The 25,447-nt window shown below is 36.7% G+C and overlaps 1 protein-coding gene across 6 annotated transcripts in view; it reads left to right on the top strand.

The window, feature by feature from the left end:
• Positions 1-24,947, top strand: part of TUBGCP5 (tubulin gamma complex associated protein 5) — a 28,774-nt gene extending 3,827 nt beyond the window's left edge. For 2 of the 6 annotated variants that reach the window (XM_054073909.1, XM_054073917.1), the window contains exons 2-22: positions 251-304; positions 2,411-2,507; positions 3,775-3,854; positions 4,321-4,462; positions 6,006-6,123; positions 7,494-7,583; positions 8,120-8,213; positions 8,714-8,960; positions 9,179-9,381; positions 10,130-10,245; positions 11,653-11,921; positions 12,861-13,059; positions 15,014-15,202; positions 16,139-16,321; positions 16,577-16,661; positions 16,756-16,876; positions 17,847-18,025; positions 18,766-18,891; positions 19,477-19,565; positions 21,909-22,009; positions 23,900-24,947. In XM_054073909.1, coding sequence (XP_053929884.1) covers positions 3,810-3,854; positions 4,321-4,462; positions 6,006-6,123; positions 7,494-7,583; positions 8,120-8,213; positions 8,714-8,960; positions 9,179-9,381; positions 10,130-10,245; positions 11,653-11,921; positions 12,861-13,059; positions 15,014-15,202; positions 16,139-16,321; positions 16,577-16,661; positions 16,756-16,876; positions 17,847-18,025; positions 18,766-18,891; positions 19,477-19,565; positions 21,909-22,009; positions 23,900-23,946 — 2,643 coding nt within the window. In that variant the 5' untranslated portion in view covers positions 251-304; positions 2,411-2,507; positions 3,775-3,809 and the 3' untranslated portion in view covers positions 23,947-24,947. Of the gene's footprint in view, positions 1-250; positions 305-380; positions 490-2,410; positions 2,508-3,109; positions 3,221-3,774; positions 3,855-4,320; positions 4,463-6,005; positions 6,124-7,493; positions 7,584-8,119; positions 8,214-8,713; positions 8,961-9,178; positions 9,382-10,129; positions 10,246-11,652; positions 11,922-12,860; positions 13,060-15,013; positions 15,203-16,138; positions 16,322-16,576; positions 16,662-16,755; positions 16,877-17,846; positions 18,026-18,765; positions 18,892-19,476; positions 19,566-21,908; positions 22,010-23,899 lie in introns of all 6 variants that reach the window. The other 4 variants (XM_054073880.1, XM_054073872.1, XM_054073898.1 and 1 more) reach the window with 4 other exon arrangements.
• Positions 24,948-25,447: the final 500 nt, after the last annotated feature.

Genomic DNA, 25,447 nt, shown 5'->3' with positions numbered 1-25,447 from the left:
TCCATTCAGCTTAAAGTCCTGCTTAATTGTAACCTGGATTCCATTTTTCCATCTTTAAGGTCAATTGCAGTTAATTCTTTTTGAGATAAGGGATACTGAGATTAAATTTTGTTGATGCTTAATGCTGTTGCTTAACTAAGCATCCGTTATTAAACTAGTAGTGTTTTCCTCATATATGTAAATCAACTTTATTTTCTTCCTTACTTAAGCTTCCTTTTTAAATATATTCTAATACAGATTTCTTACACAGATTTCACCGTTTTCTTGATGTGAACAGCCACAAAGTGCAGAGGACGATTGAAGGGTAAGTTTTATGCTTATGGATTAATAATGCATTAGTTAATTTTAGGAAGCATTTTTGATACTTTTTTTGTTATTAGAATACATGAAAAATTGGTAGTTCATTCTGACCTTGGAAAAGCTGCAAGCTGGAAAAGACTAACAGAAAAATTTCTGAACTCGCCCCTCCCAAGTATTGAAGAAACAAAGGTATGTAGGCTGCAATTTTCCTGTTCTTTTTTTCCAGCACCCTTGTCTTTGTACTGATGATGGGCACTTCGGTTGTCATGTTGTGTTGGAAATTTCACATGACTTAGAAGTGAGCTTTGCAGTTACTGTTCAGGTTGTGGATTTGTAGTATTCTTTTAATTTCCTCATTTTTTTCTGTAAGTAATGCTTCTGGGCATTTTTATTTTAGTGTGTCTAAATTGAATGCTCTTGCACTGCAGCTCCATTATTGAGACCATGTATATGTTTCACTTTTGATATCAATTTTGATATGTTTCACTTTTGATATCAATTCAGTTTATGATAGGGACTGGATGGATATGGTGAAAGTTGTCTCAGACTCTTTCCAGTATGGCAGTTTAATAATGAATTTGATCTTTGAAAACTTAAGTTTACCAACAGCAGGAACCCTTAAGCTTGTAATTTAAGAGATTGCGTTCTATATAACGATATCCTTTAATAGGGCTGTGTGTTCTGAGTTGTAGCCTGATTTTTGCTTCTTATCAAACTGACATTTACCTTTTATTGCACTGTTTTAGGTTTTCTCTAATTTCTGGGGAAAACCCTGGGACCCCCAATAGCTTACACATATCTTCAGTTATTATGCTGTCCTATTTAGATTTTGAAGAAGTACCTTTAGTTGTGCTTGTTTCAAGTCAAATAAAATTAAACACAAACCAACCAAAACAAAAGGCCAAGAAAGCACTTAACACTTGGATGTTGCAACTATCCCAGCATTTCAAGAGTCCTTTTTTTTTCCCTTTTTCCCTTCTGAAATTGTGACTGGAGTGTAGCTGGAGGTAGATAATATCTCATAGTTTGGAAGATAAACTGCATTTAGTTTTTAGCAGTGGCATGTAACTGGGAAGACAGTATTTGTGAGTTTTATGACCGGTAAGTGAAACAGCGGCTTACCTGTGTGAATCTGTCAATGACCTGTTGGAGTTCTTTGGCAAACTGTTGTATGGTCAGTAATGTTCAGTAGGAACATATTCAATTCCATCCATACTAGAGGAGGATGATGCTGCTTTATCAGAAACTATTTCTTTTTAAATACAAGTGTATCTCATTCCAAAACAGCTTTCTAAGTGTGTGTATGTATGTGTCAAAGTATATAGGATGTATATAGCAGAATCCCCATGTGTCTGGACATGAAATGGTCTGCTGAAGAACTTTGGAAAGCTAGAATCAGACCAGAGGAAAACCTTTCCTTAGTAAGAAGTAGTTGTGCTGTAAGCAGATATTGGGGAATAGACCATAACACAAATCTCTGCAGCATACCGTTGTGTTGGCACAGTATTCTAACCCAAGTGAAGACCTCTGTTTCACAACCTCATTAGTGCGATATTGGAGTTAAAGATGGATTCTTAAAGCTTTGTGTAGATTTTTGGACAAAGGAAGATAATGTGAACCTGATATTAAAATATAACAATTTTAGCAAGGTGTTTTATCTAAATTAATTTTACCCTTTGTGTGCAATCATCAGCCATACGAATAAGGGAACTTAAGACTTGGTTTCCTGCAGGCCTGTTCGCTAACAGTGGTGTCCTTTCACCTCATCCATGCTAACATAGCTGTCTGTTATCCTTTGTCCTCTATTGGGTTTCTCCTTTATCTGTACTTCAGGGTTTCTCTTATCTCTTTTCAATATTCCGGGATTATCAGCTCAATGAGAGGCATCTTATGCTCTGGCTAGTTTTGAAGTATTTGTATATTGATTGGCTAATTAGTAGACAAGAGAGAACTGAGTATCACCTTGCAGATGCAATTTTTGTAGTTCAGGACTAGGGAATGGACACTAATGGGGAACGTTCCTGTAGATAATAGGCTGAGTTTGTTCTTAACCAGAACCTTTTAGACCACTTACTGAGTTGCTTTTTTTTTTTTTTAATGTGTTTTAAAGACAGATACACACTATGCCATACTGTCTCTTCTGTTGTGTTTGTCTGATTCTCCATCCAACACCACCTATGTGGAAGAACGAAGAGTCAAAGAAGTGGGTAAGTTTACAAGAATTTTATATTGCTAATGAAAGTACAGTCCATTAACACAAGCTGATAAGGACGTTTTTCCTCTCCATTTCATTTTTTTCATTCATTTCAAGATGCTTTATTGATTTTTTTTTTTTTTTATTTATGCATTTAAAGTAGCCTGCAAATCGTTCCTACCCCCATTTATGTTACATGATCTAATTAAGCTTTCCACCTACCAAAGCACCTTGGAAGCTCTTCTTGACTTGTACCGCTATCACTTTACCAGTGTTCACCACCTGTTCAGCAGTGCTTACATGCTAAAAGGCAGACAGCGGGCTTCTATCCTCAGTCTCTGTCTTGCCCCTCAACAAGAGGGCTGCTGAAACAGCTTTGCTGATGTAAATTCCTGCGTTTGTTATGTAGTCAAGGAGAGGGAAATACCTTTGAAGGTTTCCAGAGGGAGGTCCCAGCTGCCTGCTTTCTCAAGTAGGGCTGTTTTGCTCGGTGCCTAAAAACAAGGCTTGTGCTTAAGTTTGGGTGAATGCCATCCCCCATTTGTTTATGGTGTTGTATCATAGGCTGCAAGAAGAATATTTCAGACTAACCTAAAGAAAATCTTGCATCTTAAGATTCCTTTTTGAATGATCTCTGCACATTCCCTCGGCGGTGTTTTGAATGCACTTTCAGCCCATTCCAGGAATGTGAATATGAAGAAGTTATCTCAAACAGCACTAATTACAGTTGAGTAAGCTTCATGTTTAAGATATAATATATTGTAAGTGTGATTGTTATTTTTAAAGTATTACACATCACATCATGGATATGTGATGTCTCTTTTGGAGAGTAAGATGGGTCTTGCTTTATGTTGTTATGGTCCAGGATCCTTGTGCATATGTAAAGTATACATTTTTAATGTTTCCACCGAGCTAAATGGGACTTGTCACAATAATTGGTATGTTGCATTCTTGCATGTTTTTCCAGGATTGAAGTGTAGAGTAGTGTAACATAATACAGATAAATGTGCTGATGGCACACCGTGTTGCTTATTTTGAGTGTATGAGCAACAAAAGTGAGAATTAGTAAATAAAAAATATACATGGTCAGTGCATCACAATTTACATGTCATGTCCAAAGTGTATAACCTTGTTAAAGGAACAGTGGTGTAACCTGAAATGGAAGAGAATGCCTTTTGTTTTAGAGTAACAAAGGAGTTTTAACTTTAAAAATGTTTTTAGAGGAAAAGAAAGTCAGAATTATGTGATGCTTACTATTTTTGTATTTATAATTCTCTTAGAAAAGGAAGAAGAGTTTGATTGGGGAAAGTACCTAATGGAAGGAGAAGAAATTTACTTTGGCCCAGGCATAGATACACCAGTAAGTAACCAGACTGTGTAAACCAATTTGAAGTACCTTGGAGACCTAATTGAGTTGTCCTAGTTTGTGTGCTCTTTGTGTTGATTCTTGCAGGATTCCCTAATATGTTGCTTCTTAATGCCATGAAATACACACAGATAGAAGCAGAGTAATAGTAATACAGATGCTTTTGTTTTCACCATGTTTTGATTGTCCTGCAAGTAAACTGGCTCCTTCTGCTGACCCCTGCCTGCTCTGAGTCAGAAGTTGCTGTAGTTCTGTGATCTTTACCAGTTGTCTCATTTGTCTGGTTATTAATGTTATGTATGACTTAACCGTCTACCAGAGACTGGTTTATGTTAGTCTTGGTGTCCTGAATTTACTTTATAGGAGAAGAAAGAATAGTTTGTTTGGCTTGAATAGGAAGTGAATATAGATCTGTCTGCTATGTTGCGCTAAAGTGTACTGGTTTTGTTGCACTTAATAGGATTGGTCTGGAGAAAGTGAAGAGGAGGAAGACACTCAGCCTTTGAGTAGGGAGGACTCGGGTATTCAAGTAGACAGGACACCTTTAGAAGACCAGGATCCAAATAAGAAAACAGTACCTAATGTTTCCTGGAAAGGTCGGAGTAAGCTATAATTCTTTTAACATACTATTGACATCTAAGCTACAATTCTTCTAACTTCTTGGAAAATTTAGTAGGCTATTCAAAGAATCATAGAATAGTTTGTGTTGGAAGGGACTTCAAAGATCATCTAGTTCCAACCCCCCTGCCATGGGCAGGGACATCCCGCTAGATCAGGGTGCCCAAGGCCCCATCCAGCCTGGCCTTGAACACCTTCAGGGATGGGGCATCCACAGTGTCCCTGACCAACCTGTTCCAGTGCAGCTTTATTTGTGATTCTTTAGTGAGGTATTGTGGTTTTGACCTATAATTGTAGTTTTATTGTTCACTACTGCTTTTCTTTTATTATTTTTAACACTAAAGAAGCACTGTGGAATGGATGATTTTTGTTGCTGCTGGTGTGGAAGACTTCTCTTTATTTCTGTGGAAATAACATGTGGATATTCCAATACAGAAATAAAAACTTAGGTTTAGTGTGTAGTTGTGTAGATATAATGTAAAATTTTATTATTGAGTATCAGAATATTGAAACAAAATTTGGTTGACACGGACACAGTTGACTGTAGCGACCTTCCAGTACCTGAAGGGGGCCTACAAGAAAGCTGGAGAGGGGCTATTCATAAAGGTTTGTGGGGATAGGACCAGGGGGAACGAGTATAAACTGGAGAGGGGCAGATTTAGACTAGGCGTTAAGAAGAATTTCTTCACTGTGAGAGTGGTAAGACACTGGGACAGGTTGCCCAGGGAGGTTGTGGCTGCCCTATCCGTGGAGGTGTTCAAGGCCAGGTTGGATGGGGCCTTGGGCAGCCTGATTTAGTGAGATGTCCGTGCCCATGGCAAGGGGGTTGGAACCAGATGATATTTAAGGCCCATTCCAATCCTAACTATTCTATGATTCTATGACTCAGTTCTGGGTATGAAACATTTCTGAGAAAGTTTTGTGTAATTAAAACACTAGTGGCTTCAATAGCTTCAGGGACTATTAACTGTAACTATATTTTTGCATAGAATATTGTAGGATACAGAATACCTTGTATAAGAAGACTGCATATATTCTTATGTTGTATAAGCAGTAGGTGTCTCTCTGGGATTAGTTAAAGTCTTCTTGATAAGCACATTTAAGAAAAAACACTTTTAGGTAAAATCTACTAAATGCGTGGCAAAAAGGAATGTAGTGGCAAGATTGGTGATAATTGGCAGTTCATTTTTTAAAGTCAGCTGGTTTTGTATATGTCATTTGAGAATTGCCTGCGATGGAACCACATTTTCTGAGGAAGAGCTGGAAACTACGTAAATCTCCAAGTTGTTTTTTTAAGACTCCTGCGACTTGTAGGACATGAGGCATTTCTTTGTCAATTTAATTGTGCAAGATAGTATCATGTATGTGAGTGCAGTAAAGTGCAAATAGTTGTGAATCGTAACTTCTTTGAAAAGCTCTGTGATTCTGCAGCTGAGCGGATAGGCTTCTTAGTAACTTTTTCCTGTGTTTTACAAGCATTTCCTGAATAAATAAAAACACCTCACCATCTGTCACGTGTTTTCACAGTTGGTGAACCTGATGCTCGCAGCTGGCTGGAGCAGCATGTAGTTCCTCAGTACTGGACCGGAAGAGCTCCTCGTTTTTCACATAGTTTGCACTTGCATTCCAACCTTGCTGCAGTCTGGTAAGAAAACAGTATTGCTTACGTGTTCCTTACTGGCATATAATGCTAAGTAATGACTTTATTAAGCATCTTTACTGTAGAAGCATAAAGGTAGTATGGTTATTACCGATATAGTTAAAAACAGAATTAATAAAATGATCAAATGAGCTACTTTTTTCTGTTAATTGATAGATTATTAACTTTTTACTTGGTTTCTGTTATGTTTGTCATATCAGAGAGAGCGTTTTCGTTTTTCAAAGGAGCAAATCTTATTGTTTAATTTTGTTTAGGTTGACCCTCAGAAAGGTCTCTGAGGAACTAAAAGTTTTAACTTCTTGTTTAGTTTTGATACTTGCCTTATAAAGTTAGTCTGAAACAGATTTTGTGGGGGGAAAGAACATAAAACTGTATATTGTTGTGATCTGCTGTTGTTTTGGAAAGAAATGAAAATGAAGTTCTATTTAAGGAAAAAAACCAAACAACCTTAATTCTTCCCTCTGTCCCCAAATCTGATGTACTACAGTAATACAAATCAGTAGATTTGTCTTCGATTCCTTAATTTAATGATGTTTTTTTTTTTAATCAAGGAGTTTAAATTTCTTTTAGCATCAGTTTGTTAGCTAACCAGTTATGAAGCAAAATTTACAGTGAATATTAGGAAATCAACATCATAAAGCAACACTATTTATGTTTGTTGCTGTTAACACATGTATTATATGTATGAGATATGACCAGTATTACTTAAGTTGGATTTTTGAATGTTGAACATCATTACATGAATTTTGCTGCTGTAGTGTTGAGTTAAAATACAGCAAATGCGAATAATCATTCTGTGCTTTGCTAAAATGTGAAAAATTCTGTGGGAGGATTACAGAGAATTGTGTAATGCAGCATCGTAAGAAACAGAAACTTTCACAGCCACCTAAGAACTTTCTCTTAAGTAAACTTCTGGGCTATAGTGTGAATTTTCTTGTATGAGTTGGAGAAATTGATATTTTACTTTTTATCTCAGTATTTTTAACAGAAAGTATGAATTTTCAGAGCGTTGAATGAGAAATAATAAAATAATCAAGAATCAAGAATTCAAAATAAAAACCCATTAAAACCCTAAGCAATGCAAATTAATTACTTCAGATAATTGTTACTTAATTGCTTGTCTTTCTGTGTAGGATTAGATGATCTTTTAATGCTTTCCATGGTGTACTTCTCAAGAATATGAAAATGAACTCTACCTTTGTCTATACATTTAGAATGCCCCCATGAACATTGAATCTACACAGGTACAACTAGAACAAAACCAAGCCTTAAGATTCTTCCTTTATTCTTACTTACAGGTATTTCAGCTGTTATTTCAGCCCTTACATTGTTTTAATTTCCTTTATTTTTCTAAGGGACCACCACTTGTACACCAGTGATCCTTTATATGTGCCGGAAGAGAGAACACTAGTCACTGAAACCCAGGTTATACGGGAAACTCTTTGGTAAGAACAACATCACAAAGCTTGCATTTTAGCATCTAGTATTTCTCTCAGGGGAATGAGAGATTTGTCTTTGAAGTTGTGTCTGAAGAAAGAATTATTACTGAGCTTTTAGCTGCACCATTGCTGATAATAAAGATGCTATTTATGTGGATGAACCATTCACAAAGAACAAACTGGTTTATTACTACTTGAAGAATCAATGCATACAAGTCTTAACTGTAAAGAGGAACCAATTTGTTCGTATCCTTGTCCTTATGGATTTTTAATTCAGTGATGAACTTTAGAAAGTAGGTCTCAGTTATCCTATAGCCAGAAATAAGCTCAACTGGAAAGGAACTTCAAGAGCTGTTTACTTGATGCCAGTGTTTTATTGTTTGTATTCTAGCAACAACTTAAAGTACCAATAGCATAGTAATTGATCTGTAGTCCCCTTTTATTTGATGAAAAGAGCTTTTAGGCAAGACAGAGCTAGTTCTTTTATCATAATTATGTCTGTTAAGGGGGAAAAACTACTACTCTCTTTGTTTCTTTTCAAGGCTGCTTTCAGGAGTGAAAAAGCTTTTTATATTTCAGCTGAATGATGGAAAAGTGGCTGTGCGGAATGATATTACTGTGACTCACTTAACCCATGTAAGTTGTTTCTGAATCTCAGCTGGAATGTATTCTGTCTGGAAGACAGCATTCTGGGAAATTGGAAATTAAACTGCCTGTGGAAAAAGTCACTTTTACACAGTCGTATTTTGACTAATAACGTCTGACTTAATGAAACTGAATGGGCTCTTCCTGTATCTGACAGTCATAGAATTACAGAGTGGTTTAGAAAGATAAGCTAGTTCCAACCTGCCCCTTGCCATGGGCCGGGACACCTTACATTAGACCAAGTTGCTAAAAGCCTCATCCAGCCTGGCCTTGGAACACCTCCAGGAATGGGGCTTCCGTGATTTCTCTGGGCAGCCTGTTCCAGTGCTTCACCACCCTCACAGTAAATTAACTGAGAATGCGATGAAGCAATAGAGATAGCAGAATTGTATTCTATTTTAATTCATGTAAATACCTTGTGATTTTGTTTTTAGGCTTCACAAAACATGAAATTTTATTAGATGATTCTAAAAAGCTTTTTTTCCTTCTAGAATTGCCTGAGATCTGTACTGGAACAGATAGCAGCATATGGTCAAGTTGTGTTTAGACTACAGAAGTTTATTGATGAAGTGATGGGACACAGCCCAGAAAGTATAATGCATGGAACAGTTTCCACTCCAAAGAAAACTACTGAAGCCCCTTTCAGAACCTACCAAGCTTTTATGTGGGCCTTGTATAAATATTTCATTAGCTTTAAAGAAGAACTTACTGAAATTGAAAAATGCATAATAAACAAAGGTACAGTGCAAGGGAAATTTTACACTAAGGGATGGGCACGCAAGGAAATATTTATAAGAGGGAAATATTTATAAGAGGGAAACATGAAAAACATTATGCAGATGCATTTTGAAACGGAAAGATGCCATGTTGCTTTTTAAAACCTCATTAATAACATTGACAAAACTTGATTTTCTGTTGGATATTACTTTTATACGCCTTTGGGGTTTTTTTTCCAGATAAAACAGTCACACTTTCCATAGTAGTAGATAAATTGTCTCCCCGACTGGCACAGCTGAAGGTACTTCACAAAGTTTTCAGCACAGGAGTAGCAGAAGTGCCACCTGACACTAGAAATGTTGTACGAGCATCTCATCTACTTAATACTCTCTACAAAGCTATTCTTGAATATGACAGCGTTGGAGAAGCCTCTGAACAAACGGTAGAGGAAATCATTCTTTCTTTAATAGACTGACACAGTGGAATAACTTAAATTTCTTTATGTTGATGAATAGACTAGCCTTCATCTGCTGAGGATTGAGGACAGATTTGATATCCATAATGCATTACTGTTTTCTGACATGAGTCCACTCAACCTGGACAAAATCAGATTTATGAGGAGATCAGCAGCAGTGTGGTTTTAGGACTGGGTGGCGGAACTATGGCGGAATTAGAGATCAGGGAGTTGTTATGAGAGCGCTTTGTAATAGCTTTCCCTCCTGTTTCTACAGCTGCATGATTCATTTAATGCTGAAATGCAGGGGCTTGGGGTTTTACAGTAACTTGTTGATTATACTACCAAAAATATAGTAGACATCATTATGTCCTTTTGTTTTCCTGTTTTCTGTGTTACAGAACTACAGTATTTTTTGACTATTCCTTGCTGTTTAATAAACGTTAGAGCAAAAAGCAATGAAAACTGTTGTTTGGGTCCAACTGTGATGACAGAAGTAGCACAGGGAAGCATGCACAGTGCAGGTTTCCATTAACACTACTGAAGCTGTAATTTTTAAAAACTACTGAAGCTGTGATTTTTAGTGTGACATTTCATCTTTAAAAATCCTTCAGTGTAATTATTTATACCTTAGAAACTATGATTGTGCAATTAGGAGGTTTGGCTTTGCTGTGTTGCTTCTAATGCTTAGCATAAAAACATTCGGGCACTTTTTACCTCCCCCCTTTAAATCCAGGTATCCCTTCTGTTCTCTCTCTGGGTTGAAACTGTGAGGCCGTACTTGCAGACTGTGGATGAGTGGATAGTCCATGGTAACTTGTTTGATCCTGCAAAGGAATTTATCATTCAGAGGTAGGGATGCTGATACTGGACATACATAATGCTGTGCAAGTACAAATATAAAACCTGATGTAGAACATAGGAAGCAAAGGGTAACAATAAAAGTGGATTTTCATGTTTGTTATTCTACTTAATTAGAATTAATTTCTTAATCAGACTTTTATAACTTGTCTCAAATTTACCATTAGGAATATTGCATTCGATATGGAGCTCTACCAGATATTGTTCTGGAAGAGAAATCAATTAATTTATTTTTTCCAAGCGTAATAAATAATTGGCAGTCTGACTCTGAGTGTGTTAACTCTTTTAAAATCAGTTAACAATTCTTCAAAACCAAGACATTTGCAAAAATTACGGAAGTTGCTTTTTAATTCTTCTGTTAATCTGTAGTTGTTGTAAATCAAATGCTATTTAGCATTAAAATACTCATTTCTTCTGACCTGTACTACAAGCCAATATGATATCTTGAATTTCCACGCACATATCCTAAGCATTATTTGAGCTGTTTATTTTTCTTCCATTTGTATGCTGTGTTTGGCTGGTTCCTTTTTGACAGCTTGAAGTGGAAAGTGAATATAGAAATTAGAATTTTGACTCATAATTACTAGTCAGTTTCCCCCATCTGCAAAACTTAATCAAACCTTTGTCTGTTAAAGTAGGTCAGCGTGGGCACGAAGTAAGAGAGCAGTTTTAGTACTACTGTAATAAATCCTTAGTAGCTGAGACCTTTAACATCCTTATTATATCCTATTTGACGTTTGTTTCTGTGGTTCTGTAGTTGTGTTTTAATGCTGCCAACAGTGGTGATTTCAACTTTTATTTATATATGTGCTTCATGTTAATTATCTAATTCGGGTTATTTTCTGACTTCAAAGACCAAACTACGTATCTTATGTAAACAACACAGAAAAGCAAAGTGAGCTAGGGATTGAGTGTCACCTACTCTAGAATTGTTCGGTTTTCCGGGTAATATTAGCTTCATTGTGGGTGAAGCAAATATTTGATAGAATAGAAATAGAAATCTGCAAGTCAGTCACTAATTATTTTGTTATTAAGGATGCATGTCACCATGAATAGTTAACTTCTTTAACTTCCTGGACAAATTTAATTAAAATTAAATTTTAATTATAGATAATTATAACTTAATTATAATTTGATCTATTTGCCTTGGTTTGGGATTTTGGTGGTTATACAGTTGTTTGATCTCCTGTGAATTTATTCTTTATCCTGCTAATGCTGTCATTTCTAAAAGAGTCTAGATTGTGGTATGAATGAACTTATTTATATAGTTTTGAAAGTGCTTCTTGACTGTTCTAAGAGAAAAGCAAAGCATGGAGGAAAGTCAGTATGCATCGTCTACTAATGAAGTTTTGTCTTTTGGAAAGGGACATAATTCATCAATTTTTTATTTCTTTGCAGAAACAAAAACGTTCCAGTTAATCATCGAGATTTTTGGTATGCTACCTACACATTATACAGTGTATCAGAAAAGACGGAGAATGAAGAGAAGATGAGTGACAATGCCAGTGCTAGTTCTGGCAGTGATCAGGCCCCTTCAAGCAGGCAACATACTATGGTCTCTTTTCTGAAACCTGTCCTAAAGCAAATCATCATGGCTGGAAAATCCATGCAGCTGTTGAAGAATCTTCAGTGCAAAGATGGCTCTCCGCAGCAGGCTGCGTCAAGAGGTGAGATGTCAGCTTGTGGACCATCATACCTTGGGATATCTTGACAGTGTGGGTGCATTTTTTTGTAGTAGTGTTTCCATGGCTTTGGAATAATACAACACTCCGTGTTGAATGTCAGTATCATGGTTGGTTACTTCAAGTCTGATTGAAAACACTCTTCCAGTGCAAAGAGGTGACAAGGGCTAAGCGTGTTAAGATTGAGTGTTCTCTTTGCTTTTTATTGTGTTAAATTCTAATTAAGCTTGCTCTCATGCGCTTGCAAAACATTTTTGTTATGAAACTAATGAAAACAGCTTGTATGTTCAAGTAATAAAGCTGTTGTCTTTTAATAAGTAGTTATTTTTCATTACTGAGCGGTCAGATAATTCTGAAATACAATGTGGAGCTTTTATTTTTGAAAAAAGCTTACTAATAATTAGATGAGAGATATTTGGATATCTGGGATATTTATCTTGAGTGATTGAAAAACGGTACATCAGTGTAACTTTTTTGGTTTTGAAACAAATGCTTTTGTTTTGCTGTTTCTTGATGTTTGGATGTAGAAATAGTTAAGTTATTTTGGAGATTTTTTTAGATTTACTTTCCTATGTGTGAGAATACAAGCTCTTCTACTGAATACTGTAGGCTTGTTTCAGGTGCTAAGAATCAATTGCCTTTGCAGCTGAAGGAGAAAGTTCTCTAACAGTCTCAGAAATACTTTGTATTTCAGATACCCGTTCAGCAATCCATCTAAATGTATTCCTAGCTTCAGGTGTTGGACAAGTCTGAATGTTTTAGCAATATTTACTTAAATATGTATTTGAGTATTTTCCTGAATAATGGCCTAAATTTAGTATGTCAAAACTTAGCAAATGAACATCGGACTGCAGAGGACTTCTTGTAGTTCAGGTGTTTTCTCATAGAATAAAATCTTACCATGTAATACGTTGCCCAATTTAGATGCTGAACGAAAGAGTTTATATACACTGTTCTTGGAATCGGTGCAGTCTCGCCTGCGGCATGGGGAAGAGTCGGTTCCAGATATTATTACAGAACAGCAGGCCACAAAGCAAAGCCTAATAAAGATGCAGTCTATAGCGGAAAGACACTTGGAACTGGATGATGTCCATGACGCACTGCTAGCTATTAATTTTGCCAGGTAAATGAATGATCTTCCTGCTGTGTTGTTGAGAGCAATGTTCTGCTTGGTGACATTTGATAGGCCAAATTCTTATTGTTGTTGCTGCTGAAAACAGGCAAGTGCAAAATAAAGAGGAGCACCAATAATCAGCAACAGAAGCTAAGTAAACACCACCCTTGTGCTTAGTTGAAGAGGAACAATTAGAAGCAGTAAAGAATCTGCTACTCACATCTGTTAATGTACAAAGTGGGAGTAGTCTTTAAAATAACAGGCTTTTAGCAAATAACTGTTTTAAGAGTGAGCACTTGTAAAATCTAAACTTTTAAATGTGTTTGCTTGGAACTTGTACACAATGTCATTGACTTGGACGAAGTTTCTCTTTGAAGAATGCAGCTTCAGTTGTACTGTGCCGAAATAATTTAACTTTAAAAGCCTTCCAAAATTCATGTTAATTCAGTAGAAATTCTTTCTTTGTAATGAAGGAGGTCATAGAGGTTATGAATGTCTTGGAAATGAGCAGGAAAGACAGACTGAGAATTGTAGTTAATTTGTGATTACAAAGAATAAATGGCTACTTAATTTTTTCTTAAATACTAGTTGGCAATTTACGTGTTTTTATTTTGGTCCTAGGAGGAGGTTTTTGTGGTTTTTTTTTTTTAGAGAAATCATAATTAATAGTAGGTAAGACTGTTATTTCCCTTGTTAATTGGGAATATTCTGTTTGTCAAAATGGATAGATTAATTCAATGTCTGACTCATCCAGTTTATCAAGGCGCCCACTGCTATGAGCTGGGCTGCTTCTTACAATGGTTTCAGCTAGCAAAAGTTGCATTTTACAAATTATAATAACTTGATAATTTTTGTGACAAAATAATTGGACTTACCAGGTGTAGACTGCAGATACTCTCTTCTCATGATGTGATATTACAGATAGTATATAAGGGACTCCATACTTAAGGTGCCTTACTCCAGTTTTCCATGTGTGTGGTGCTTTTTGGTTGTTTTGCGTTTTTTGTTTTGTTGTTGTTGTGTTTTGCTTCTTTTCGTTGTTTAAAGTTTTACTTTATTTCTTCAATTTATTTTTCTTTCCTGGGATGTTCCATCTAACTGCTGTATAGGCATACTATAGGTTTTAAGTTTCCAATGATAATGAATTTGTTTATTAAGCTGTGTAGTGTTGATGGTTTTTTTTCAGTATTATTTCTTGAGCAATTATGTGATTACAGTATGCCATCCTTTTTGATATTTTTATGCCTGGTCACACAAAAACAGTATAAAGGACCACTTAATAGACTTAATCTGTGCTGTAATTATGAAAGAGCTTTTATATGGATGAAGGGATTGTACATACCCTTAGCAATTTTGTAGATGACACTAAGCTGGGAGGAAATGTTGATCTGCTTCAGGGTAGGGAGGCTCTACAAAGGGATCTGAACAGACTGAATTGATGGGCTGAGACAACAAGATTTAACAAGGCCGAATGCAAAGTCCTGCACTTGGGACACAACAACCCAGTGCAGCGTTACAGGCTTGGGGAAGAGTGGCCAGAAGGCTGTCTGGCAGAGAAAAACCTAGGGGTATTGGTTGACAGATGCTGAATATGAGCCAGCAGCGTGTTCGTGTGTCCAAGAAGGCCAATAGCATCTTGGCTTGTATGAGAAACAGCATGGCCAACAGGACCAGGAAAGTGATTGTGCCCATGTATTCGGCATTGGTGAGGTCATATCTTGAATAGTTCAGTCCAGTTTTGGGCCCCCCAAGATGAAGTGCTTAGGGATATGGTTTAGTAGTGGACAGATATGGTTGGACTTTATGATCTCGAAGGGCTAGTGATTCTATGATTACTTTTGCACTGTATACTTGAAACAGAGGATCCAATTTTGATTAAAATCTTTGAAAGTATGACTTTTTTTGCTTTATATATTGTATGAATTATGAACCTTCTTCCCTGAGCAGCTTGTTTTCTTTTAAGATTATATTTGGAACAGAGTGATTATCACGAGAAGTTCACTGGTGGAGATGTTTGTGTGGATAGATCCTCAGAATCAGTGACCTGCCAGACTTTTGAACTGACATTAAGGTCTTGCCTTTATCCGCACATAGACAAGCAATACTTGGAATGCTGTGGTAATCTAATGAAAACTTTAAAGAAGGATTATAGGTAAGAAAGTAGATTTGTTTTTTATTAACTTTTGTATTAGTTACCAGTGTTATGTCACACGCTTAAAAGCAGGAATTTTACATTGTGTTTCTACTCCAATTTGATAATAACGAGAAAGTCCTTAAGGAGGAAAGGAGGTATCTAACACGGTAGAATCCTGGGTGAAGACTTGGTCTAATTTAAACCAGCAGCGAAGCTATCTTTTGGCTTCAGTGGATGTTCAACGGGGAAATTATTTCAAGCTGTACTTTTAATAGTGTTGTCGTTTGAAACCAGAAGACAAAGAGTAGGAAACCAGAATATATCAGTTTAATATGAGATTCAGTTATGATAGTATAAAAAGTATAGTAGACAAAAGTATATCGTGTGATTATTTTTATATTGCTTATAGTAAAATGTCCTTTCAGGTGGTCATAAATGGTCATGCTTTTAATCATCCTGGAATACTTAATGTATTTATAGTTATGGTTCTTAGGAGAGTCATAGCCTTAGCATTCTTCGTACTTTATAAGAAAAGTAAAGTCCAAATAATAATTTTCCAGAGCTCCATATTCAAGTCTTCTCTTAGACAGAACTCACCCTGAAATTGCATCTCCTTCCATAAATTCTGTTGAGGGAGAGGGACAGGATTTCCAAACTCTAAGCTATTTATGGTAATTGCCTAACCTGTAAGACAACTGAACGCCACGAGCGCTTCTGCTGAAGTTAATAGAGCTGTTCAAGCTTACACAAAAAAATGACGTGGTTATTTTGTTTTATTTGAACATATGTGAAAGCTGTTAAGCAAAGGCTTTACTATGGACTTCATTAAGTTTGTGTTCATTACTGAGTTCTTGTAGTGAAGAGTTTTAAGATTTTTGTTTCTATAACAATTGTGTTTGGTTGTACTTGTATGATTAGGACTGAGGAACTGTTATATGTGTTTTCCCTGTTCAGGCTTGTGGAATATTTGCAGGCAATGAGAAACTTTTTCTTACTTGAAGCTGGAGATACCATGTATGACTTCTATACATCTATTTTTGACAAAATTAGAGAGAAGGAAACATGGCAGAATGTTGCTTTCTTAAATGTTCAACTTCAAGAAGCAGTTGGGCAGCGCTATCCAGAGGACAGTTCAAGGTAAAATGCAAAAGCCTAGAAAATAGCATTTAGTTACACTTGCCTGTACTAATGTACTTGCATAGCGTAATACTAATTATTGTGTACTCATTACAAGAATCTGTTTTGATAAAGTTTTAAGTGGTTGTCATCTCTTCTACGCATTTGCTTCACATTAAATTAGACAGTTGGTATTTAGCAATAAGAAGTAAAATAAATCTATCCACTATTTTAAAACAGATTATCGCCAATTAAATCACTTGTTTCCTTGCATAGGTTGTCTATATCATTTGAAAGTGTTGATACAGCAAAGAAGAAACTCCCAGTCCACACCTTAGATGGTTTGACATTGAGTTACAAGGTAGTGAGTTAATATTGCTGTAGTTCTTTCAAACAGATTTGAAATGTTGCTTTGAAATGACTTACCTTTCCTGTCTTGATTATCCTCTTCTTAGGTTCCTTGGCCTGTGGATATAGTTATAAGCTTAGAGTGCCAAAAAATTTACAATCAAGTTTTTCTGCTCTTACTGCAAATCAAGTGGGCCAAGTATAGTCTAGATGTTTTACGATTTGATGGTAAGAAACTTCTTCAATGAAAGATACTCTGAAAACTTATGTGGTCTAAGGATATAAATAGTCTGCTGCTTTCTGCAGTATGTAGTATAAATCAGTCAGAATTTTTATTCATTCTATAAAGTACTAATCCCTTTAGCTTCACAAATCAGATATATTAAGCAGGGCATGCTTTTCAGTTCGTTTCAGCCTCAAGGGACAACGCTGTTTATTCATGCATTCCCTTAGTCTCTTTGATTCAAGTCTAGTTAGTTGTATTGGAAACTTAGTACTTTCATTCTTCAGAGGTTGCTGTTGAAAGGTCTGTGTGTTACACCCTAATGTTTTGCATTGTATGTAGTCCAAGTTTTTATGAGTAATATCTTGAAACAAGTTATGAAAACAAGATGAAAAAAATACTGTAATTGAGATTGAAACAGCAAGCGGTACAGTTTGTAATATGTACTTTTAGCTACAATATAAATATTTGGAGGTTGTAGAAAGAGATCTCTTACATGTCTCCTTCACCAGGTTAATGCTTATACTCTTCCTGTCCCATTTAAAGTGGATATGCACTTCATGTACTAGAAAAATAAACTGGAAGGTTGACGAGTTCATCTCTATACATTAGTTAATTAGATTTGTATTTTTCTGTGGTTTAAACTCTATGGATATGGCTTTGTGTTTGAGTCTTCCCCTTTGTGGAGCTAGTTTACACATTTGTTTTTGATGTAGATTTTAAAAAATCCTTTCACATAATCTTTAGCTTTTAAATAGCATTTCCTAGGGTATTTGTCAAACTGCGTTGTATGTATGCTCTCAAACTATTCAGTGTATTGTTGCTACACTTCAATAACAGTCTGCGTTGCAATAAAAATCCTACATCAGTATTGTGTGCAGAATAAAAATAACAAATTTCAATTTTAAGTGAAACTTTAGATACAATTTGCTTTCATAGGCATTTCAATATAATACTCTTGCCTTTTCTTTTTAGAACTAGTCTGTGCTGCAGAAAATCCACAAGTGAAGGAAGGAACTTTATTAGAACAAGGAATGCTTCCTCTATTTGGACCCCAAACGGAAAACATAAAACAACAAATACATCGCATGTTCCTCTTAAGAGTGAAACTTATGCATTTTGTTAACAGCCTGCACAATTACATCATGACTAGGGTTTGTGTTATATCACAGTTTCATTTAGATTAAGAACTTATAGCTGGAGATGCAGTACTAATTTTCATTTAAAACATTAAAAAAAAATCTTGTATTGCAGAAAGGACACTGGACTAATTTTGAAATAAATGTATTTTGGCTTTAACTTGGCAGTTTTAAATGAGTAATTCTAAAAATGCTTTAGAAGTTCTTTGGGCATATGATTGATCTTTGGATATTATTAGTTCTTCCCAGTGCTAGATGACTGAAGCACAGCCATGTAAAAATAGGTTTCTGTAGGTTGTTGTTCTCTTTAAGACCTGTTAAGCTTATACAAGTTTTACTACAGGCATGTTATTTAAATGGATCCTTCCTAAGAATCTGTAGTACACAGATCCAAAAGTGTATTCATGGCTTATCAAATGTAGAGGCAATGCCTGGTGATTCATTATCTGCCTAATACTGACATTTTTTACCTTTAGTACAATTAACATGCTCAAAATTAGTTCCTTTGGGGATAGTCTGCCTGTCCTTGTGCAATGGCAATATCCCTACTTACGTGAAGAATGTCATGCAGTTATGAGAAAAGCTTGATTTTGTTGCTGTATTTGATGGTAACTTGGAGGGTGAGCCTAAAATTTGAGAGAGAAGAGTGAATGGATCAGGCAATTTTAGGCTCTTTAGATGTATATGAATATTGGAAGAGAGCCATAAGAAATTGTGTGCAATATGGAATCAATAATTCTGGGTTTCTTTTTAAGATTCTTCACAGTACAGGCTTGGAGTTTCAGCATCAGGTAGAAGACGCCAAGGATTTAGATCAGTTGATAAAGATTCATTACAGATATCTGTCTACAATCCATGATCGCTGCCTATTGAGAGAAAAGGTGGGTAAAAAAATTGGCTTATTTGATATATTGAGTTTAACAGGACAAGTAAGTAGTTCAGTACTAAGTAGGCTGTCTGTTTGGCAGTTAATACATACTAAGTAATTTGGAGGTACTCTTGAGGAAAAGGTAGCTTTTCCGGAGTTAACTTTGAGATCCAGTTTCCCTTGCAAGTCTCATCTCAGTTCTTTCAAGGAGAGAGAATAAAATTGAATTATTTACATTGGATTTTATGTGACTCATTTCTTTCTAAGAGATGGGAGGACTTGAGTAAATTGAGGCTTGATAATGTAAATGAGGATTATACATACTGGTATAGCAGGAAACAGGGAAGGTAAATAACATTATAGCTTTTATCCCACATCTTGTCTGTCCTTAGTTCTCATTGAGATTATCAGCCATGAAATGAATTAGAGAGCAAATATGAAACGCATCTTAAATATGGAAGAATCACATTGTACTAAGGAGATTGTTTCTACAGATAAGATTAAATGGCACAAGATACCTTGTATTGCAACTTAATATTATGAAAGTTATTATGCTTAACACTGAATTTCTGACTCTTATTCCTTTTAATTATTTTAGGTGAGCTTTGTGAAAGAAGCTATAATGAAAGTGTTAAATTTAGTATTGATGTTTGCAGACCGGTGGCAAGCTGGTTTGGGGGCTTGGAAGTAAGTATACATACCTAAAACTCTACACGGTCATAATTTCACAGCTCAGAATACAATTTTGAGGTATATTTTCTGTGAAATAACAGGACTTTATTCTGTTTATAACAGCAGATGCCAGAGGCTAATTCCTGTTTCTTAGCGGAAGTGGGATTTCTTTTAGAATGAACTGGACAAGTTTCATGCACTTGTGTCAACCTATGTCCAGTAGTTGCTAATTAAAGAGGTGACCAATCTGTAACCTTCAAGTGTTTGAAAAGATTATAGAGCGTAGCAACAAAGAAGGTTTTCTTTTCCTTCGTTTTTGTTCATAATGGTAAAATGAGAGGTTCACGGGTTTGGTTTATGATCAGGTTTCCTGACTATGATTTAAAATTGTAGGCAGGTAAATGCTGACATTCATTAATTGCTTTATGAAAAGTATTATTATTTAGTATATGGCCTTCTAGAATGGAGGCCACTTTTTTGTTTTCTTAAAAAAAAGATTATCTAAATCTAACCTGTAAACCTTAGTTTTCTTAGACTAGCATCTCTTTTAAACTACGTATCACTTAAAAGGTTGGACCAGATGAAGCCTGAGGTCCCTTCCAACCTGGTATTCTATGATAAATGGCAAAGCCTTTGTAAAAAATTTGTGGTAGAAAGGTTGAGCTGTTAAAGTCAGTGAAGGTTCTGCCATTTACTTGGAGTTAAGATTTTCATGCAGAATGTTTAATTTAGTTCAAATACTCAGATCTTATATTAATGGTAAAATCTGAAGTTATTTTTGGTCTGCACTTTCCTATAATACCTTTTCTGTAGAAATGAACTGAGATGGGTGTTACAGTTGGGATTTTTCAAAAGGCTGTGTGCTTCCTTAAATGCCATGATTAAAGTTAGAAACCCACGTGTAATTTCCAAGATAAGATTAATGCATTGGTCTGTGAATCAGTTGTTTTTCTGTAAGTCATCCCTTACACTAGACTAAGGATAAGGTCTGATTTATTTTTTTTAGAATAGAATAGACTAGTTCGGTTGGAAAGGACCTACAATGATCATTTAGTCTAACTACTTGACCATTTCAGGGCTGACCAAAAAAAATCAAGGTCTTTGTTGAAATGCCTCATAAACAATGGCAGGCTTGGGGCATCGATCACCTCTTTAGGAAGCCTGTTCCAGGGTTTGACCACCCTCTCAGTAAAGAAATGCTTCCTAACGTCCAGTCTAAACCTCCCCTGCATAGTTTTGAACCATTCCCATGTGTCCTATCACTGTGTACAAGGGAGGAGAAATCAGCACCTCCTTCTCCACTTTGCCTCCTCAGGAAGCTGTAGAGAGCAATGAGGTCACCCCTTAGCCTCCTTCTCTCCAAATGAGACAAGCCGAAAGTCCATAGCTGTTCCTCACAGTACATGCCTTCCAGCCCCTTCGCCAGTTTTGTCGTCCTCTGGACACATTCACGTACTTTTAACATGCTTCTTAAATGGTGGAGCTCAGAACTGCACAGAGTGCTCAAGACAAGGCTGTACCAGTGTTGAATATAGCAGGATAATCCCCTCTTTTGACTGGCTGGTTGTGCTGTGTTTGATGCACCTTGGGGTGTGGTTTGCTCTCTGGCTGGCAGGACCCACTGCTGACACCTGTTGAGCCTGCTGTCAACCAGCACCTGATTCTCTTCGGCACACATGTTGCCTAGAATGTGGATCCTGCTGTCCTGGGGCATTAGGAAGTTGCTGTATTTGGAGTGCATTTCCAACTTGCAGTGTGAGAAATATTTTGTGAAGACTTCTGATAAAGACTGAAACTCAGGGCATGTGGTCGTGTGCTCTTGGATGTGGCAGGAAAAAGTCATAGCTGATGTAGCATCACACATATCCTCTTGGGAGAGGGGAAAAAGGAAACGCATGACTATTGTGAACTACATCTTCTCTCTGCTTGGGTGAGCACTGTCTGGCACAGCCTTAAGTGAGATTTGACAGCTGGCTGATAGTAAAGAAGTGTGGGTGTCCCTGTTTTATTTGGCAGTGTAGGTTTACCCCAAGGAGCTTTGAAGCAATAGGGACAAGGAATGGGTGTCTTGAAATACAAAGCTACGTAGGAATAACAGTTGTAAGTTAGAACCACATAGTTCCTCCTAGTTACTGCAGAGATTTCTGAGATGATGATGAAATTATTTAACGCCATTGTGATAGTGCTCAGGTGCTCCTGTCAAAATTGCCTCTGTTTTCTAGATGTGATATACGCAGGCATAACTGAAATATTGTTCAAGCAGGAATGCCATGCAAAGAGTACTTTTGTCATTTACTGTGAAGTTTTGGTCATATTTTGAAGATAACACAGTGGCTACTCTGTTGAAATCTTTTGTAGGATGGAATCCATGGAGAAGATGGAATCTGATTTTAAGAACTGTCACATGTTTCTTGTAACTGTTCTCAACAAAGCTGTCTGTCGAGGCTCTTTTCCTCACTGTAAGTACATGAGGGTTCTCACATAGCTGCACCTACTGGGACGCAAGCTTTGCTAGAAATGTAGTTAGGTTTTAATCTGCCTTAATGTTTGCCAGTATGTCTTAAAGAATCTCATTTTGTGAGTTATTTACAGGGAGCCATGAAGCCTTACTTTTTATTTTAGAGTATTTATGCCATCCCTTTTTTCTTGACAACTGTCTTTGCCTTACTGAATCATAGAATGATAGAATCATTAGGTTGGAAAAGATCTTAGAGATAATCAACTACAACTGTACCTGTCTATTACTAAATCATGTCCCTAAGCACCTCATCTACCTGCCTTTTAAACACCTCTGGGGATGGTGACTCAACCACCTCCCTAGGCAGCCTGTGCCAGTGCCTGATAACTGTTTCTGTGAAGAAATTTTTCTTAGTGTCGAACCTAAGCTTCCCTTGTCGCAGCTTGAGGCCATTCCTTCTTGTCCTATCACTTGGGAGAAGAGGCCAGCTCCCTCCTCTCCACAACCTCCTTTCAGGTAGTTGTAGAAAGCAGTAAGGTCTCCCCTCAGCCTCCTCTTCTCAAGGCTAAACAACCGCAGTTCCCTCAACCGCTCCTCATAAGACTTGTGCTTCAGCCTCCTCAGAAGCTTCGTTGCTCTTCTCTGGACGTGCTCCAGGACCTTAATGTCATTCTTATAGTGAGGAGCCCAAAACTGAACACAGTATTGGAGGTGTGGCCTCACTAGTGCAGAATACAGGGAGTGAATCACTTCCCTGGTCCTGCTGGCCACACTATTTCTGATACAAGCCGAGATGCTATTGGCTTTCTTGGCCACCTAGGCACACTGCTGGCTCATGTTCTGTCGTCTCTTGACCAACACCCTCAGGTCTTTCTCTGCCGGGCAGCTTTCTAGCCATTTTTCCCCAAGCCTGTAGCGCTGCATGAGGTTGTTGTGTCCCAAGTGCAGGCCTCAGCCCATCGGTCCAGCCTGTTTGGATCCCTCTGTAGAGCCTTCCTACCTTCCAGCAGATTGAAACTTCCTCCCATTTTAGTGTCGTCTGCAAACTTGCTAAAGGTGCATTCCATCCTCTCATCCAGGTAGTTGATAAAGATACTGAATAGGGCTGGACCCAGCACCAAGCCCTGGGGACACCACTTGTGACCAGCCTCCAGCTGGTTTTAACTCCATTTACCACCACTCTTTGGGCCTGGCCATCTAGACAGGTTTTTTTTCTCTTGATGAAGGGATGCTGATGTACCTAAGCAAGTGACAAGCAGTTTTCTGAATGACTGAAACTAAAGTCTGGAGGGCATAGAAAAGCATTTGTTTTGTTGTTGGATGACAGCTGTGAGATACATCGAAGAGATATAACTGTGCCTCAGCTGAAAATTTATCGAGCTCTTGGCTCTGCCCATATGTTAGAAGTTACTTCCTTGGTAGCAGAAATGGTGGAAGATGGCATTTCTGTGCCTCTGCTTGCAGCTCGATATTAGCTTAAATTACTAATCACTGCCAGTTGGAGTTAAAGGGGCACCTGCTGAATGGGATTAGCAGGGATGGAGAAGTGTATCGTAATGGTTTGCTAAAAGAGGTGATATCTGACATCACTGCTCCTCAATCTACAGGATCTTATCTGCAAGAATTGTCTGTGAGAATTAAACAAAGGAGCCAATTTCTTACCAGTTCTTCCCACCTGAAATAACTAAAGGATAACTGATGATGAAAGTGTTAAAATACTAAGCTGTCAGAGATTCATGAAACTTGTTAACCATCTTAATTCCAAAAGTGTTGTAATTAAAAAGATAAACTGATAACTTCCTTTTAAACCACAGAACTGAATACTGCAATAACTACTTGCAGTCTGCTGCAAGTGCAAATATTAACTACTTTTTCATGGTTTCATTTGCAGTGGAATCTTTAGCTTTGTCACTGATGGCTGGCATGGAACAAAGTTAATACCTGAACCCGTTGAAGTACTAAAGAACTGAAAGTAGCATTTAAATTGAAAATCCCATGTTAAAAACTGTAAGCATTTTACACTCTGGTTTTTGGAATGTGTATAGCTTAAATGATGCTGATGGTTTAGAGCTGTGTAAAATATTTTAGAATGTAAATAATGTACAGGTATTTAAGTGTATTGGTTGTGGCAATATTTTTCTCTGTATTTATATACTTCAACATCAAAAAAATGTACAGTGTAAAATTCATCCTGTGTAAACAATCTTACTTGAAGATGCATAAAATGTACTTCATGCTGTAAAAAGGATTTTTAAAAAATTATGAATAATTGCTGATTTACTTTTTTCATTAATTTTGCATCTGTAAATAGGTCATAGGGCACTGTGGAGTGGTGTGACTCAATTCTTAGTATTTAAAAGGTTGGTTGCAATTATTTTTTTGCCTTTTTTCCTTTGAAAAAAAAGGCTGAGGTATTCATCTAATGGTTCTTAAGAACTCTTTGGGAACAGTTATGACTTACAATAAGCTGATGAAAAAAATACAGGATCAACTTATCCAAATGGCTTATTGTAGACCATAAAATACTGATATTGTTTTATGTTAAATGATAAAATGCTTACTAATTTCAGTGATAACTCTTGTCCGTTCAAGAAGGATCAAGAACACAGTGTGTAATATATTAATTTTAACTGTTGGATTGTTGATGTTACAGAGGTGGTCAGATATGACTTGCCCATTCTTCTAAGCCTTTTGCAAACAAACCTTACATCTAATAGGTAATCTCTTATTACAACCTAGTGCCATATACAGGAGGATACATTTGTAGAGAAGTAAACGTGGAATGTGTTCTGCACAAGATGACTTGCCCTGTCTTCTCCCTGTGGAAGCTGCTCTGTAATTCTGGTATTGGTACCCCACCATTTAAAAAGAGAAAATCAATCATAGCCATTTTCCTCTTTATTTATTTGAATAAATAAAATAATTAATATTTGGAATTTCACCATTGTGTGTGTGTTTCTGCTGAAATAACGTTGGTTAACTTAAAGTTTGAGGGCTGTTTCTGCAAGGTAAATGAGGTATATTGCTAACAAGTGTGAGACTGTGTGGCTCACATAAAACTATTCAGCTATGAACTAGCAATTACTTTACATGAAAATGAATGTTTGGGCTCTTGCTTGAACAGAAGATCTCAAAAAGTTCTTCCAAATTACAACCATAAAATGTTTGGGTTTTTTTGAAGTGTAACACCAGGAACTTTTCTGCTACCAGGTAGCATGTTCTTTTTTGTTTGACTGAGTGGAAGTTTTACTTTAGAGAACATTGTTTGTATTATCCTCTGCGACCACATGACATAGTTTCCCGAGTGGATGTTTTTTTGATAGGTGGATGCCTAATAACAAAAGTAATTTGTATTTCCAGTTTACCGTGACTGGTTCTCATTTGAGTTGCCGTTATTTATTACATGCAGAGACAGTGTTTGTTTTTTATTAAATGTTTC

This window comes from Cuculus canorus, chromosome 1, assembly GCF_017976375.1.
Source record: "Cuculus canorus isolate bCucCan1 chromosome 1, bCucCan1.pri, whole genome shotgun sequence".
Classification (NCBI taxonomy): Eukaryota; Metazoa; Chordata; class Aves; order Cuculiformes; family Cuculidae; genus Cuculus; species Cuculus canorus.
This window is presented reverse-complemented; position numbering and strand designations above follow the sequence as displayed.